This window comes from Cervus canadensis, chromosome 32 (genome assembly GCF_019320065.1).
Source record: "Cervus canadensis isolate Bull #8, Minnesota chromosome 32, ASM1932006v1, whole genome shotgun sequence".
NCBI lineage: Eukaryota > Metazoa > Chordata > Mammalia > Artiodactyla > Cervidae > Cervus > Cervus canadensis.
This window is the reverse complement of record NC_057417.1, coordinates 7,945,843-7,963,362: the sequence shown is the minus strand read 5'-3', so window position 1 is coordinate 7,963,362 and position 17,520 is coordinate 7,945,843. Positions and strand designations below refer to the sequence as shown.

General features: G+C 46.8%; 1 protein-coding gene across 15 annotated transcripts in view; it reads left to right on the top strand.

Moving 5' to 3' along the window:
• The window catches only part of RBFOX1 (RNA binding fox-1 homolog 1), a 2,068,635-nt gene that overhangs the window by 1,627,038 nt on the left and 424,077 nt on the right, over nucleotides 1-17,520 (top strand). The window contains exon 1 of one of the 15 annotated variants that reach the window (XM_043455513.1): nucleotides 1,440-1,672. The exons of the other annotated variants lie outside the window; for them this stretch is intronic. Within the exon in view, the coding sequence (XP_043311448.1) occupies nucleotides 1,574-1,672 (99 nt within the window). The 5' untranslated portion in view covers nucleotides 1,440-1,573. Of the gene's footprint in view, nucleotides 1-1,439; nucleotides 1,673-17,520 lie in introns of those variants that run through there. 15 annotated transcript variants of the gene reach the window in all.

Genomic DNA, 17,520 nt, shown 5'->3' with positions numbered 1-17,520 from the left:
TTTGCAGATCACATCCTATTTTATTGCATAAAGACTAACGAAATCTACTAATGAATAATTATTACTTCATAAAATAGAGGGGAGGGGGGGAGCCCCTTTGCAAGAGTGGAATGCTAATGTTGGCCCGAGGAGGGCTGGCCAGGCAGGAAAATAAAATAAATAAACCCTGGTCCGGGTTTATTCGGGGCTGCAGCCCACAGAGTCATCGCTGATCAATCCGGACTTGTCCACCCTGCGCGTTTATTAATTTGAGGAGAGCGGGGATCCTCGGCAGAGAGAAGCCCCCTTGAATTGGCCGTAGGGGTGGAGGTGGTCTTCGAACAGGGACTTGATTTCCGCGCCAGCCCCCAGCCCCATCCAGGGCGGTTTCTCCCATCTCCAGTCTCGGGCTGGGCGGTGTGCGCCCCGCTGTTGGCTCAGCCAAGGGGAGGCGCAGAGCAAAAAGCGGCGCCCCGAACGCCCGGGGGGTGCAGCGCCGCCTGGGCCGCCCTGACCGGGTGCGGGGACCCTCACCAACCTCCCTGCCTCGAGCTCCCGCAACAGCCCCCAGCTCCCCCTGGCCGCCCCCTCCCTCCCCCCAGCCCCTAGGCGTCCTCCCAGCACTCCCACGAGGGGGAATCCCATTTCTGTGTTTATTTGCCCAACCAAGCCGGGCAAACACCCCGCCGCCACCCCACATCTAGACTCTGGGTCCCAGCTCCCATCGCACGAATTGTCCAGCCTGCCTGGATGCTGGCGGTGTGGGGCGCTCGATCGCTTCCTCGCCCGCCCCGCGGAGATTTTTAGCAGACACAATTTGAATTTTGGTGAGTCGTTAAGAAAAAAACAAAAAAAGCAAAGGGGAGGGAAAAAAAAAGAAAAAAAAAAAAACAACAACCCTGCCCCTGGACCCATTTGACAAATGAGGAGACGCGGCTTCAGCATCAGCGGCTTGAGCCTCGGTGTGAGTCTAAATCTCTCCCTCTCTCTCTCTCTCTTTTTTTCTCTCTCTCCCCTCCCTCTCTCTCGCCCTGAGCTCTATCCTCCCCCCCACCCCCACGGCCCCCCACCACTACTCAGCATCTCCCGGAGGGCCTCCGCCTCCCCCCTCTACCTTCCATAGAAGTTGCCTTTGCTGGTTTTCCCATCTTCGCGGGGCCGGGGGGCCAGGGGACACCCTCCACTTTCCGGGGCCTCAGAAAGCAGGCCCAACAACCAGAAGGGAAAAAAAAAACCAACAACAACAACCAGCTACAGCCACGAAAGGAACAAAATAGTTGCCCGGCCTTCTCAAGTGTCTTAGTTGGAGGCAGAGATGAACGCCGGGATCTAGCACAACCTACGGGAAGGAAAGCGAGGGAGGAGGGACGGACCGACGCGCGGGGTGCGGCGGGGGGGAGGGAGAGAGAGAGAGAAAGAGAGAGAGAGAGAGAGAGAGAGAAAGAGAGAGAGAGAGAGAGAGAGAAGGGAGACAGGCGCCGGGTTTTGACTTAGATAATCAGCAAAATTAAAAAAAAAAAAAATTGTAGCGGCCAGGCAAAGAGCAGCGGCGATTGCATGCGAGCGTGCCCACTCGTGCTCGGCGGACGCCAGCATGCAGCATCCTCTGACGGGGGCCACCTGCGTGGCGCTCCCCAACGTGGGCATGTGTCCCCAGCTCTCGTGTGCCTTGACTTTTATGTACTTACAGCAGGTAAGGCGCGCGTTTCTTCCCTCGGTGGCCGCTTCCCCGGGGCTCCGCGGCGGCAGCGGTGGCGGCGGCGGCGGCCTGGGTACCCGAGTCGTTGGGAAGCGCTCTGGTACCTTGGATGGGTTTGGGGAACGGGGGGGGATGCTTGCGTTTGGACCGGAGGGGTGGGAATCGGAGCCCCTAGCTCTCCGTGGAGCCCGGACACCCCGCGCCTGGCTGTGTTTGCTGCTCTCTGGGTACTTTGAACGCCTGAAGCTGAACCTGGGTATCGGGAGCTTAAAATTGCAAACTGCATTTTTTTTTTTTTTAATCACTGGCATTCTTTCTCGTGTTCGTGCGTCCGGTGGCGATCTGAGCCTAAGACCTCTTTGATGCTAAGAGTTTGGATCTTTGCGGAGGCATTTGGGTGTCTGGAGTTTTCATTCAGCCGCTTTAATAAGGAGTGCAAAAAACATATATGTCGGTGGGTAGGTGCTGAGTATTTTTGTTTCCTTAAGTTTGTCTGGGTTGTGCTATGTTCCCCCCGCTGGGGATCCGAGCCTTCGGCTTTCTGGAGCGTGTCAGCCCTGGAACCTGCGTGTAAACTCACAGGGGATGCTGTGATGAAGGCTAGTGGTTTAGTATGCAGTCTTTGTTGGCATGGATAAAGGCTCCCCCCGCCCCCCCCCCCCGCCCCCCACTCTCCCTTAACGGTCTTGTTGATGGGTTCTGCGTTTTATTTTCCATTCTGTGTCTATTTCAGAATCTTTCACTCTGCTTCTCTCTTGTCTTTCTCTGGGTGTTTCCCTCGGACCTTCTTTTTTTTTTTTTTCTTTCTTTACTAGTAGGGCGACCGCCTAACTTGGTTCCAAGGCTTGGGAACCAGGGTCAGTATTGCCTTGTGGGGTGACTAGCCCAGCTCTGTCTCACTGGACAGGGCTTGTGGATGTGAACTGGCAGAGTTGAAGGAATCCTCTTCCCTTCCCAGGATCACGGATCCTGCTCTAGGAAGAGTTAACCTGATTGTAGTCTTTTAATCTGTTTTCCCATTGACTCCCTTCAAGAGTCCCATGTGTTAAGTGTGTGTGGTTGTGGTTGACTAAACTTCCTTTACAAGTGTTCCAAGGGGCCTCGTGCTCCAAAGACCCCGCGTATTCATAAAATGTCAAGATTCTGCTTTGAACATCTGGGTAATTTGTCATCAAGTTGGTTGCCTCCAGAAAAAAAATATTTCTTAGGCGCGTTTTCTCTTTCAAGTCTTTTGGAGAACAACCTTTTTTATTTTTCTCATTGTTTTACTATCTTAGGGCCAAACTGGTTTATCCTTTGAAATAGTGTTTTATCCCGTTTGTCATTAAGAAAGTTGTGCCAGGAAATATTTCCCAAGAGGTTATTGGTAACATATGATATGATTCATCTGCTTCTACCATTTCTGTGCCTTTGCTGTGAGTGTGTGTGTGTGTGTGTGTGTGTTGGGTGTGTGTATTTTATACCAGTTACCCACCAGAAGACTCTCCTAAGGAGCTTTCTACAGATGCTAAACCTCAGCTGAATTTAATCAAATTATTAATATGAGTTGATCTTTTGCCTGCCGTATTCACTTCTTTCATGTTATTTATTAATCAATTTGAGAAGCATTACCTAGCAAGTAAAATACTACAAGTGTTCAGTGTGCTCACGGTTTCTTTGTGCATGTTCCTTTTTTCTCTTTTTAAAGAATAAATTCATGTTTCTTCCTTCTAGGTTGTTAAATTGCTTTGCTTTGGGGGGCACAACTTAGGAAAGAAGGCAGTGACTTTGAATGAGAGGTTATTCTTGCCTCGCAAAGGACAAGTTATCTAGGAGAAATGCAGGGTTTTTTAGCATCAGTCAGGCAGTGTCTATGGAGGAGGGGGAGAAATATTCCTGCTCTAGAAAGGGGTGGCTCAAGGGGGATCTTGGCAGCCATCACAAATATTTAGAAGTGACCGAATCAGCATTGTGGTTCCATATGGCAGTAGATGAAGGTGGGCTGTGACATGCACCATGGAAGGCACCCTCTCCACAGTCTCTGAAAGGGCTTATAATGCTTTCTATGAAAGCACTGATAAGGTGATGCCGACGTACATCAGAATGCGGTGTGTGTATGTGTGTGTGTGTCTGTGTGTGTGCATTTTTCCTGAGTTTCACTTAATGCCTGAAGTATAGTAAGGCAGACATGTATTTTTGCCTGTCTGGTTGAGAACCAGGTTTTCCAGCCATACATTCCACCTCGCTAAAGGCTCCCTCTCAGGGTGGGAGAGCTTTATCTTCAGGTCATCTCTCCTCACCACGGCTGGCGTGATAGTCCGTGGACACATCTCATGTCATTGCTTTTATTTAGCAGTCCAGACAGTTAGCTGATGAAGGGTGTGAAAGAGTTCACTTCAGTCTCCACGAACCACTTACTGCTACCATCTATACGTCTCCTATCTGTACATCTCTACAGTGTTTTCTATCTGCTATTAATCTATAACTATCACTGCATCTCTATTTAATTTTGATGATCGGAGGGCTAAATCTGTATTTTCAAAGCTGATCAGCTGGCTGGATCGGGCCATACTGATGATAAATGACACTTTCATTGGAGACATTTTTCTTTTATTATTATTTAGAAATAAACATATTTCAGAAGTCTTGGTCATTCAGATCACCAGTTATATAAGAACATAATTAAAACATGACTCTTATTTTGGAAACATTATCATTCTGTTTTCTAAAGGCACACACTCTGATTAGGGGCCCCTGAGTCCTCCTTAAAATACATTTTCCTGGAATGAAGCTTATAATGGTGCTTCTTTCTCATCCAGTATTGAAGGAAAATGACTTCGTCATCCGTTTTCTTTGCCTTAGCCTTGACATCTCACCTCTCTTCCTAAACCCTCCCAGATTTGTTCCTAAGACAACTCATAAAAGCAAAAATCAATCTGGATACCTCAGCGTCGTGTTTACCCTGAATGACCAAGTGAAAACGACATAACCATTTTGCCACAAAAAAACAAAAAAGAAAACAAACTTGTTTATTCAGGCCACAGAAGAGGCAACTTTGGTGTTGAAATTATTTGACTTATTCCATTTCATTGATCGCTATTCCCCAATGACTCTGCTTTAGATGAGTATTTTCCTGCAGTTACAGTTTCTTTCTTTTTTCCTTTTTCTCCTCTCTTTTCACATCAGAGATGTTACTACGGTTGGGATCATGTCAAGTGGTCAATTTGGCATCTAGATCTCGAGGCCAGTGATGTCATCACATACAGATGTACCCACATTTGTATTCCTCTAGGGTGGAGCGGCGATCTTGGGGCCCTGGACCATTTTTAAGGTGGAAGGGACAGGCAGGCTTTGTAACAGTTCTGGGTTCGGGCTTACCGTCCAGGGCAAGTTTCTGCTTCAGCCTCCATTCTTGACACACTGCAGCATCTTTATCTGGTGTCTTCTTTGGTGGTGAATCTACTTCTCTCAGGTGAACTTCAAACTCACACCTCCCCAGTACAGACTCTGCCCAGCTTTCCAAAGCGGGTACCCATTTCAACAGTCTGACTTGGAGGGAAAATTCTGAATACAGATTCAGAATTTCAGGGGCTTACTACAAGCGGGGTCAAAAGAGAATACGTAGTGTTTTTCACAGAGAAATAGAAAACAACCACATACACACACATTCTTCATAACAACAACAACAACAAAAAAGAGATGCTTGATGTCCATCCTAAAGTCACAGGGCATGTGCCGAAGAGCATTGCCTGGTAAGGTATGGTAAGCATATGGACAGAACAGACAAGGTCTGTTGCCTGACTCACACTGCATGCCACATTTCCCCCAGAGCTGTTTTACACTCAGTTCTAACTCCCTGGGAGAGGATCAGTAGCATATTAACTTCATTTTCCCCTCTTCTTAAACCCCCATCTGTGTCTCCCAGTCCTGTTCTAAGAAAGCTTCTCATCTGTCAGATCCTTTTCACTGAGAACCTTTTTATCAGCTTCAATGTGAAAACAAGTCAAATGCTTAAATTCCACATTAAAAGGGAGGGACAGGGTGGTCCCCTGAAGTGGACGGTGCCACTGTCAATATCCGATCGGTCATTTTTCCCCGCTTAATGATGATCCATGTGGTTTGTTTTAAATAGTGAGGTGGTTTGTACAAAGGGTAATTCCTGGTAAATGAAGTCATTGCTCACTATGGACACCTTCAGATCGAAAGCGGTTGAACTGAAACCTGCATATCAACCCTTTCTGTCTTTAATTAGCAAGCGGATCTCAGCTCCCAGTCGCCAGGAAGATGGTTCTTACACCAAGGCAGTGAGGACGGGGTTGGGGGTGGGGGGCGCTCACCCCCGTGCACCTGCCGTGGTTATAAATTTGGGACACGCTAGGGAGGCCCTAACAATGATGGCTGCGTAGAGAAGTTCAATTCTCATTCTAGTTACTTACCTCGTGCTGCTTCATCTGATGATTTATAGAGAACCAAATGGCATTTTATCACCTTCTTTCTTCTCGGCTTAATCCCGTGTTGATTTATTAGATCGTGCTGTGGATCGGGGGGAGTCAATAGTGTCAATAATGCAGAAAAGAATTAGGATAGATTATCTTCATGTCTGAATTGTTTAAGGAATTTAAGTGGCTGGAATGAGCTCATTCCCAAGCCTGGGTGGCTCTCTGATAGAACCGAGGACCTCGTGTCTCTTTGTAGAGAGATCGCATGTCATAAACTGGCTAATTAACCAATTTTCCTAGTTTCTCCGATTTTTCCAATGAAGGGGGAAAGACATAAATTATGGCGCTCTTGTCTGCCTCGTGAAAGGCCCATATCTCAGGTGGGCTGAGGTTCAGCCTCTGTCTCTTCTGTTTTTAGGGACCTGTGGTGAAGCGGGGTGGGGGAGCGCGACAGGGTTCCTTGGGCCATGTCAGCCTGGAGAATATTTCATCCAGCATTCATTCCTAAAAACCGTAAGCATCTGTCAGTCCGGAGACCCGAGTCCTGTGCTATTCGGCAGCTGTGTCTGCCATTTCGTGGCAGTTCCCCGTGTCAGAACACACACCCGGCGGCTCCTGCCTCTGCCTGAGTCCAGAAAGCCCATCCTATTAGCACTCACGCCATCTGTTTTCCTTGCAGCCGGCCCTTGAGTAATTGTCCAGTAACTGATGGACGGAGGGTAGACAATCTTTTTTTAGGGTTTTCTGATTCATTTAACCAGGCTCTCTGCCCCCAAGAGAAAACGTAATGCTTGTTTATTCATATTTGGCTGGATGAAAACAGTATCGTTTGTCAGGCAAATAATAGTCTTCTGGAAGAGAAATTGCAGTCTTGTAAACAAAATCAGGTTGGTTCGTCGGTGCGACGCGCAGAGGAGGTTGTCCTGTGAATGAGCAGAGATGACAAAGTGTGGGTGTAATCGCCCCTTCTGTAGAGACCTTTTTGATGGACGGGGAGAGGTGTCCCAGTGTGCTGTTTAATTCACTGAAGAAAGGCAAAGAAAATTCCATTCATCAGTAAAGTTTTCCTCTTCCCCGCGCGCTGCCCCACGAGAACTTGGCAGGGCTGGGCGCTTCCTCTGGGACTGTCTATCTGATGTCGCTTGCCTGGCCTGGGCCGGTTCAGAGGGGCTGCGTCAGAGGCGGTCAGCTCTCAGGCACAATAGCCCAGGAGGGCCCTGGCCTCGGCCTTCAACCGCACTAGGCTGGGGGCAATGAGCAGACCTGCTGTGGGAAGAAACTCTTAGAGAAGGGATTTTTCAAAGGACCCCCAGTTCCATTCTTGAACCTGATATAGGCTTGGGAAAGCGCTTCTGTGGTTAGAACTTTCTGGCTCCTGAAATAGTTTGGGGAAAAAAAAGGTGTCATTGCCGTTTCTGCTCTTCCTGGCATACTGTGGTCCTGGCTGATGGATCTCGGCTGAAAAAGGGTAAAAGATGACAACTTTCTGTTATTGCCTGGGACCCTACTTCTGAGTGCTGTCTTGTTAATTTACTTTTAATATTTGTTAAAGCAAATATCATGTAAATTTTACTTGAAATATTTGTTAAGCATCAGATGGTTTAGAGGGAGCTTTTACTAGGCTTGTCCAGACCTGTTAGACTGCAGGCAACATGGTGGCAGAGACGCCTTCATTTCTGTTTTCTTCTACCCACCATGCCTAGAAGAAAGTCTGAGACATAGTAGTTGTCCAACTAAAATAAAATGTGCAGTGGATGAATGAGTGAATGCATTTGAGCCCGAGAAGCGAGAGGGGGAATGTACTTAAAGGCACAGGAGGCAGTGACTGTGCCTGCTTTTTACAGGCGTGTCCCCTTACACCTCCAATCATTCATTCTTTCATCTGTCCACGCAAAATGGTTTCCAGGCATCAAGGATGATGCAGCGCAATGGTTAGGAAAGATCTCCGCCACCCTGGAGCTGACATTCTAGTAGAAGAATAGATGGTGCAGAAGTAAGGGACTCAAGAGGTGTTCTCAGATCATGGAGAGTGATGTTCAGGAAGTGAGCAGGGTGATGGGTGAGGATCAGCGGCAGTTACTGGTTGTTGGCCTTTATCTGACGGCTGGGTCCGGGTGAGTCCCAGGAGAAAGGTGATGATTTTCCTGACCTGAGGGTAAGGGATTTGGGGATGTGTGAGTTGTTGAGAAAGGGGTTTCATGAATGAATAGAGAAGGGCAGGTCCACCTGCCTCATCTGCAAAAGAGGATGTAAGGGACCGAGGGAGACAGTAAGTGGTGGAATTGGGTCACCTACCAGTGTGATGGTCTCTGTGGATAGACTGTGGCTTCTGTTACCCTCTGGAAAGTGTTAGTTGCTTCGTCGTGTCCAACTCTTTGTGACCCGATGGACGGTAGCCCACCAGGTCCTCTGTCCGTGGGATTTCCTAGGCAAGAATACTGGGTTGCTATTTCCTTCTCCAGGGGATCGTCCCAACCCAGAGATCGAAACTGGGTCTCTTGCGTCTCCTGCATTGGCAGGATTCTTTACCGATGGCACCACCACCTGGGAAGCCTATAAGTAAAAGATGTGTGTGTGTGTGTATATGTGTGTGTGTGTTAGTCACTCAGTCATGTCTGACTCTTCGTGACCCCATGGACTGTAGCCCACCAGGCTCCTTTGTCCGTAGAATTCTCCAGGCAAGAATACTGGAGTGGGTTGCCATGCCCTTCTCCAGGGGATCTTCCTGACCTGGGGATCAAACCCAGGTCTCTTGTACTATAGGCAGATTCTTTACCATCTGAACCATCAGGGAAGCCTGTTACCCACGTGGGCCACATTGAGAAAGGGAGAAAAGACAGAAATGAGTGTCCAGTGAACAAACAAGACAAAACCACTCCTGAGTTGTTCTGTGGGACACTTGGAGACAGGTTTGGAAACTGCAAGTGGAGAGAGGGTTTTGATGGAAGCCCTAAGAAGGACATTAGTTGTGGAGCTCCGAGAGTCTTGCTGGTATCTTCTGGCAAAACCTTATCCTGGTGCTTACACAGTGAGTGGGCTTGTTACATCAAAAACAATGAATGTGGCCCAGAGTTTCTCAAATGTTATTCAAGCATCCCTTTCCTAATCTTTGCCAACTCACTCATCAACAACAGTTGACATCTACTTAGTGTTCACTTATGTGTTGAATTTCAAAGTAGATTGTCCAAACCCAAAATAAACACACTAATAAATGAATCGAGACATCCCATCATATCACAGCTGTGATAGTATTTTTCCCAACAGACATTGAAATACTTGTACATTGAAGTATCTATTCATTCACATGTTCATTCATTCAGTCTCTGAGCTCCTATTAGGGGCCAGCTGATCGTCTCGATTGTTTCTAGAACAAAGCAAAGCCCCCCCCCAACCCCATCCTTACAGAGGGTCCATTCAGTTGTCCATCCGGGTGCCATCTTTGAACCATTGGTGCAGTGCCATGCTTTGGTTAACACTGCCTTGGTCCATTGGCTCTCCGAGGAATCCCCTTCCACGCCTTGCCTGGAATGGTGCATTTCTCCCGACCCAGTTTGCAGAAAGCAAAATTCTAGTTTTCTTTGCGTCACCTCTTGTCCTCTTTGCCAGAGCAGTAGTCAGAGTCCACAGTAGAGGAAAATAGCCATGTATTTAACACCTCTGTGCTATCCTCTGTGCTCAGTCATGTCTGACTCTTGCAACCCCATGGACTGTAGCATGCCAGGCTCCTCTGTCCATCGGGTTTCCTAGGCAAGAATACTGGAGTGGGTTGTCACTTCCTTCTCCAGGGATCTTCCCAACCCGGGGATCAAACCCAATTCTCTTGTATCTCCTGCATTGGCAAGTGGATTCTTTACCACTGCACCACCTGGGACGCCCATATTTAACGTCTACAGCCGTATATTTAACACAGGGGGCTTTGAGTTGATGGGACTGGGCAGAAGGTGGTGCTCTGGTCTCTGACACTCTACCAGGTTCCCAGGTGAGGAAAAGCCTCGCCCTCTTTTCATCCTATTCTTTATGTTGTAGTTAAACACACACAGAATCAAAATTAGGAACTGGAGCCAGATTAAAAAAAAAAAAAGCATTCAGAAGGTGAGTGTGTGTTCCTAGGGATGTAATGACTTTTTCTTTTTTTTATCTTTGCAGCCGTGGAACAAAGTACAGGCAACCATAGGATTTCAGAGCCTCAGATTTCCCAGCCCTGATGAGTAAATGCACAAAAGGTTCAGTCTTAATGAGCCTTTTCTTTTTCGACATCTGATGTTTGCCTGGGACTCACCTCGAGGACTAGATCCTCCTGATAGAAAATAACAGTGAATATCCCAGCTCTTCCTTTAGATGGTTCTGCTTTCTCCAGGCATGGGGCGAGCTCTGCTCTTAGGCAGGAGTGAGAGCTGAGAGGTACCCCCTCCCCAATGGATGGGTCCTCATCTCTCATAGTGAACAGCATTGGCTTCAAAGAAGCAGAAGGAATGATGGGGTGGACATGTCGCAGTCTCCAAGTGCCCATCTCAAGATCTTCCCAAAATTCAGTTGAGGAACCAACATTATTTTAGAACCAGTTGGTGTCAGCTCTTTTGCAAAGCCTACTTTGAAAGAACTGGTGTCTCCGGAGCAGTATGTAGGACAGAAGTGGTGAGCGGAAGGCTTATCCCAGCTCTGTTACTCAATTAGCTGATCCAACTGGATCGAGCAAGTTGCTTAACGTGATTCAGGGGCTTTAATTGCCTTCTGTGAAAAAAAAATAGGGGTAAGAATAACTATTTCATACTGTTCTTTGCAAGATTAAGGCTAATCCTTAGCGCAGCGTCTGGGACAGGGTGAGCGGCCAATGGGTGTTTATTAAAAAGTGAATGAAAGAATGAATGAATACCTGTGTTAAAAGAAGTAGCATCTGTTTATCGAACATCATTTTTTTATTTTCCGCCTCTCCCAAATCAACATGATACCTGCCCCCATGGCTTGCCGAGGACACACACGAGGCATATGGGGGTTCGGGGTCTCTCTCGGGTCTCTTGGTTCCTCCTACCTGTCCTGGCTCTCTTCCCCCTTCTCCTCCCGACCCCTGTAGGTCCTGCTGGTGGCTTGTGAAGTGGCTGCACAATTCAATTAATGCTCTGTGACAGGAGGAGGGGAAATAAAAATCGTCTTGCTCTTGTCAGTAACAAAGTTATTTACTTTCAAAAGCTGACAGAATCACACTGAAGGGGCCTCACTTATTTCTATTCAGAATGTCATTGTTCTGGATGCCCGAGACCTGAGCCTCCATTTCAAGTTCATTCCCGTAAGCTTTCCTTGTGTGGGAGCCAGCTAAAGTGAAGATGGTCACCGGGAGAGTCCAGGGGAGTCCCTCCAGGGCTTGGTGATGGCTGGGTCCTTGACGGATGCCTGGGTAGATGCCCCAGTCTGGGGATGGATGGTCCAGCTGACACGTGCATTTGTAGATCCTGGAGCTGTCCTGCCAGAGGGCATGTGTGTCATTGTGTCCTCTTTGTTGTCATTTGGCCGCTCAGTCTTGTCTGACTCTTTGCGACCCCATGGACGGCAGCACACCTGGCTTCCCTGTCCTTCTCTGTCTCTTGGGGTTTGCTCAAACTAATGTCCATTGAGTCAACGATGCTGTCTTGACTGAGGATCGATATCCAACTATCTCATCCTCTGTCGCCTTCTTCTCCTCCTGCCTTCAATCTTTTCCAACATTAGGGTCTTCTCTAATGAGTCAACTCTTCGCATCAGGTGGCCAAAGGATTGAAGCTTCAGCTTCAGGATCAGTCCTTCCAATGGATATTCAGGGTTGATTTCCTTTAGGATTGGCTGGCTGGATCTCCTTGTAGTCCAAGGAACTCTTAAGAGTCTTCTCCAACACCACAATTTGAAAGTATAAATTCTATGGCGCTCAGCCTTCTTTATGATCCAACTCTCACATCCATACATGACTACTGAAAAAATCATAGCTCTGATTATACGGACCTTTGTTGTCAAAGTGATGTCTCTGAGTTTTAATATGCTGTCTAGGTTTGTCATAGCTTTTCTTCCAAAGGAGCAAGTGTCTTTTAATTTTGTGATTGCAGTCACTGTCCACAGTGATTTTGGAGCCGAAGAAAAGAAAATCTGTCTCTGTTTCCACTTTTCCCCCATCTATTTGCCATAAAGTGATGGGACTGGATGCCATGATCTTAGTTTTCTGAATGCTGTTTTAAGCCAGCTTTTCACTCTCCTCTTTCACCTTCACAAGAGGCTCTTTAGTTCCTCTTCACTTTTTGTCGTTAGAGTCATATCATCTGCATATCTGAGATTGTTGATATTTCTCCTGGCAGTGAATTCCAGCCTGTGATTCACACAACCCATCATTTCACATGAGGTACTCTGCATATAAGTTAAATAAACAAGGTGACAATATACAGTCTTGTCTTCTCCTTTCCCAATTTTGGACCAATCAGTTGTTCCATGTCAGGTTCTAATTGTTACTTTTTGACCTCCATACAGGCTTCTCAGGAGATAGGTAAGATAGTCTGGTATTCCCATTTCTTTCAGAATTTTTCAGTTTTTCGTGATCCACACAGTCAAAGGCTTTAGCATAGTCAGTGAAGCACAAGTGATGTTTTTTTCCGGAATCCCCTTGCTATTTCTATGATCCAACGGATGTTGGCAATTTGATCTCTGTTTCCTCTGCCTTTTCTAAATCCAACTTGTACATCTGGAAGTTCTCGGTTCACATACTTTGAAGCCTAGCTTGAAGGATTTTGAGCATAACCTTGGTAGCATGTGAAATGAGTGCAATTGTACTGTAGTTTGAACATTCTTTGGCATTGCCTTTCTTTGGGATTGGAATGAAAACTGACCTTTTCCAGTCCTGTGGCCCCTGCTGAGTTTTCCAAATTTGCTGACATATTAGGTGCTGCACTCTAATAGCATCATCTTTTAGGATTTTAAGTAGCTCAGCTGGAATTCCATCACCTCCACTAGCTTTGTTCATAGTAATGCTTCCTAAGGCCCACTTGACTTTGCACTTCAGGATGTCTGAGTTTAGGTGAGTGACCACACCATCGTGGTTATCCAGTCATTAAGACCATTTTTTCTTTTTACAGTTCTGTGTATTCTTGCCATCTCTTCTTAATCTCTCCTGCTTCTGTTAAGTCCATACCGTTTCTGTCCCTTATTTTGCCCATCTTTGCATGGAATGTTCCTTTGCTTTCTCCAGTGTTCTTGAACAGATCTCTAGTCTTTCCCATCATGCGTCCTGTTTGTTCTGAAGCAAAAGGACAGAGCTTCGGGGTTCCCCGCCTCACACCCCTCTCATATGAACCACTCCTGGAATTTCTGGAAATGCAAAAGCACCTCGTGTAAAAGGCTGGGCTTTGGGTTTATCGATCGTCTCTACTTAAACCTTCTGACAGGTTCTCTCATCCAAATAATCTGTGTAAAGCTTTTTCGCTTCCTTCCTTCTGCCTCACCATCCCCCTCCCAAACCCCCAAGTGTTAGCACTGAACAGCCAAGTGGAAAAGTCCTTCTTTTCAGGGCGCAATGGCACAACCTTCCACTAGGGGTCTCCGTTTAGAACAGCACGGTACTCGGGGATTCTTGAGAACTCTGCTTTTTTCAGTCTCCTTTCTGTTCCATTCAAAAAGTGAGACTCCTCTACAAGCTGGAGATGCGGCTTGTTAGGTCTTGTGGGTAAGCAGAGCATCCAGCCGGTTTCAGTGCGGAGGATGATGATGAAAAAATAATAAAAAATAATGAAATAATAACTTTTCTGTGCTTCATGACAAGCACGTGAAACTCTCTTTTACATGGATTATGTCTTTTAATCCCCACAAAAGGCCTCCAGGGGGATTGATAGGAATATGAAATCTTTTTTCTTTCTTTTTTTATTTTTAAGATGGGAGGCCTAGATGGAAGTGTGTGTGTGTGTGTGTGTGTGTGTGTGTGTGTGTGTGCACGCGCGCGCGCGCTTTAGCGCCCATACTTAAAACCAGGCTGGCTCTCTCCAGGGACTTCCCAGGTTGTTCAGAAGGTTAAGAATCTGCCCGCAGCGTGGGAGACCTGGGTTCGATCTCTGGGTCGGAAAGATCCCCTGGAGGAGGCCATGGCAACCCACTGCAGTATTCTTGCCTGGAGAATCCCCATGGACAGAGGAGGCTGGAGGGCTCCAGTCCATAGGGTTGCAAAGAATCAGACACGACTGAGCGACTAACACACGCGCCACACACACACACACTCATACACACACACACACTCATACACACACACACAAGTCTCCCTCCAGAACCAGGCTTCTGAGCTCTGGGGTTTGTGCTCGCCCCTTGAGCACCCGCTTGCCCTGCAGGGCGCGGCCCCGCCTGATATACATCCACTTCAGTTAGGCCATCCCTCTGCACCTAACCATGCCCTTGTTTCTTTTTCCTTTCCAAGGCAAAATGTGTCAAAAAGGGAAAGAGTCTGGAGATATCTCGACTCGGAAGCTGTTTGCCATTTTAAGTCGTTCTGATGATGGTTGAAAGCGCAGCACACGGGAGGCTGTGAGGCGGGGTGGGGGTGAGCCGGGGAGCGGGCGAGCCGCGGAGGGGGAGCGGATGGCATGCGCCGGGAGAAGAGCGGCCCGCCTGTCCCGACGCCAGCTCTCATCCCCAGATCCCCCTGTGCTGAGGAGCTCTCCAGCCAACGCAGGAAATGCAGTCACTGCCCGCCCCGTATTAATGATTTATACACCCCAAGCCACTGCTTTTGTTCACGTGCGGCCCGGTCCTGTTAATAAAGGAATTTCTGGGGGTGGGATCCGGGCTCACCAGGCTGTTTTCCTCAACGCAGTGGAGACTGCTTTATCAATCAGAAGAATTTAGTGCTTTACAACCCTCCTGAGCTTCTGACTCTGTGTGTGAGCGTGTGTGTGTGTGTGTGTGTGTGTGTGAGCGTGTGTGTGTGTGTGTGAGCGTGTGTGTGTGTGAGCGTGTTTGTGGGTGGGGGTGTGTGTGTGAGCGTGTGTGTGTGTGTGTGTGTGAGCGTGTGTGTGGGTGGGGGTGTGCGTCTGTGTGTGTGTGAGTGAGCGTCTGTATGGGTGGGTGTGTGAGCGTGTGTGGGTGTGTGTGTGAGCATGTGTGTGTGTGAGTGTGTGTGAGCGTGTGTGTGCGCATGTGTGTGTGCGCGCATGTGTGTGTGGGTGTGTGAGCGTGTGTGTGTGGGGTGTGTGTGTGAGCGTGTGGGTATGTGAGTGTATGTGTGTGAGCGTGTGTGTGTGAGCGTGTATGTGTGTGTGAGAGCGTGTATGTGTGTGTGTGAGTGTGTATGTGTGTGTGTGAGCGTGTGTGTGTGTGTGTGTGTGGTGTGGGTTTAATCAGATCCACCCCGGGGCGTCTCCACTGCCTTCCTATAAAGAATGGACGAAGGAGGGGTGCCATCTGTCTCAGGTGTCTCAGGGTTGACGCGTTTGTTTCACAGGGGTGTCACGGCCCTATTTGTTTACCATTTGGTGTTCATGCTTTATGGTGTTGTCTGTGAAAATGGGCTGACACCGTTTTATTAGCATAAAGAGATGCAGACCACACTAGAACCACCCGCTTCCTTCATGCCATCAAAGATGACAGACCAGGGAGATGGCGAGTGTGCTAAAGACAGAATCCTCCTTCACTGCAAGTCAATAGGACAACGTGTGTTCTTTAAACAATGGGATTTTTAGGCTTTACTTCTTTTTCCTTAAATTATTCACAGAAAAAGGACTTGGCTTCATTTTAAACCTGAGGGAGGATATTTCTTTTCTGAATTGAGAATTCTGGATCTTGGAAACTTTCTCCTCTCTAGTGAGCCACAAAAAGAGAATTTTAATCCCTCATCCCCCCCCCCCTTTTTTTTTTTGGTTCCTAATTAAAGGGGAAAAATGATATAGTCACATGGTGTATTTACCACCCTCCCTTCCTTTTTCAAGGTATCCACAGAGAAAAGTCCTGAATTTCTGGGGGGAGGGGGTAGAGAGGATATTGCACATGTGTTCTCTTCATTGTATTGTTCATTTCATTTTGCATGTGGTTTTATTTCTCCCCCTATATAACTGATTGATGACAACTAACAGAGATCTGAGTAGGAGTTTGAGGGGAAAACAGAATATTTAGAAAATTAGGATCATACTTTACATATGCTATCCAACAGGCTTCTTTTCACCATAAGACGAAAGTTTGATTTTATAGAAATGAGCCTGACTTTAAAAAAAAAAAAAAAAAAGAGATGTAAGGCTTTTAGGAAATAAACATGTCAGTTTAGTAGATTCCCTAAATAATGCATGAAAGATTGAACGCAGAGACAAATGAATAAAGCTGCAACCAACCCCCACTCAAACCGGGGCTTTAATTTCTTTCAGAGATGTGAACGTTTTGGCTAACTGGTTCTTTTTCACATTTAGGCTTATGAGAAAATGAAAAATGTTTTTTGAAACTGTCCAGGGTCTTAGTCAGCAGTCATGAAATGGAAACAAATATTCAATTGCAAAGACTACCTTTCCCAGTCTCATCGTCTTGAAAAGTGGAGAACAGAGTGTACATATTTACATAAGTAAATAAAGGACGGCACAGCCGCTTGCCATCACGGGAAATATGATACAGCATTTTGGACTGAGAAAGCAGGTGTCCAGCGCACACAACTTCCATTCATATTGTACTGATTTTTGCGTTTGTGTTTGTCCTCCATTCTATGCATTCGTTGAGTGTCTCATTGTCTTTAATTATGTCTACGAGGCACAAGACAGCAGTCAACATCTGCTCCATTGTTTACTTGGTTTACATATAGCTTTGATGGGTTATTAAACAATCTATTTTTCAAACCGAAAACAGAGACACCAGCCGAACCCGTATTATGGCATTTTGTAAAGACCCATTATGCAATTAGCACTTGGGATTTGTGCAAAGCTGGTGATTCACCCAAACAAACAGTCCTTTATTCTGATAGCTTTTCTTGGCTTTGTGGAAATTGTCCATTCCCCCCGCCCCAAAAGTCAAATCACATTTCCTCCTTAATCATGTAGCATGCCAAGAAGATGATATATAAGAGATGTGTTCATATAAGAGGTGGATCCTTCACTTTTTATATCAGAAAAAGAACAACTCTCCAAAATAATGATGTCTTTAATTCAAGCCAGCAATTACTATATTACATAAGACAACTCTCGCCTGACACGTGAGACAGACTTTTGAAAGTTTATCCCAGACTCTTGGAGAAGACTGGCCATTTGTAAACTGTTCCTCACACTTCATAATCTATTGCTGAGACTCTACCGAGTCATCTACAACAAAGCGTGTGACACCCATGATGACTGGCTCAGGTCTCATTCTCTCACTTAAGTAATTGGTTAATAATTAATTCAATCGCTCACTCATTCAACAAATGTTTACTTAGCCTCTGGTCTGCCTCAGAAATGAGGTCAGTCCCTAAAGAGACAC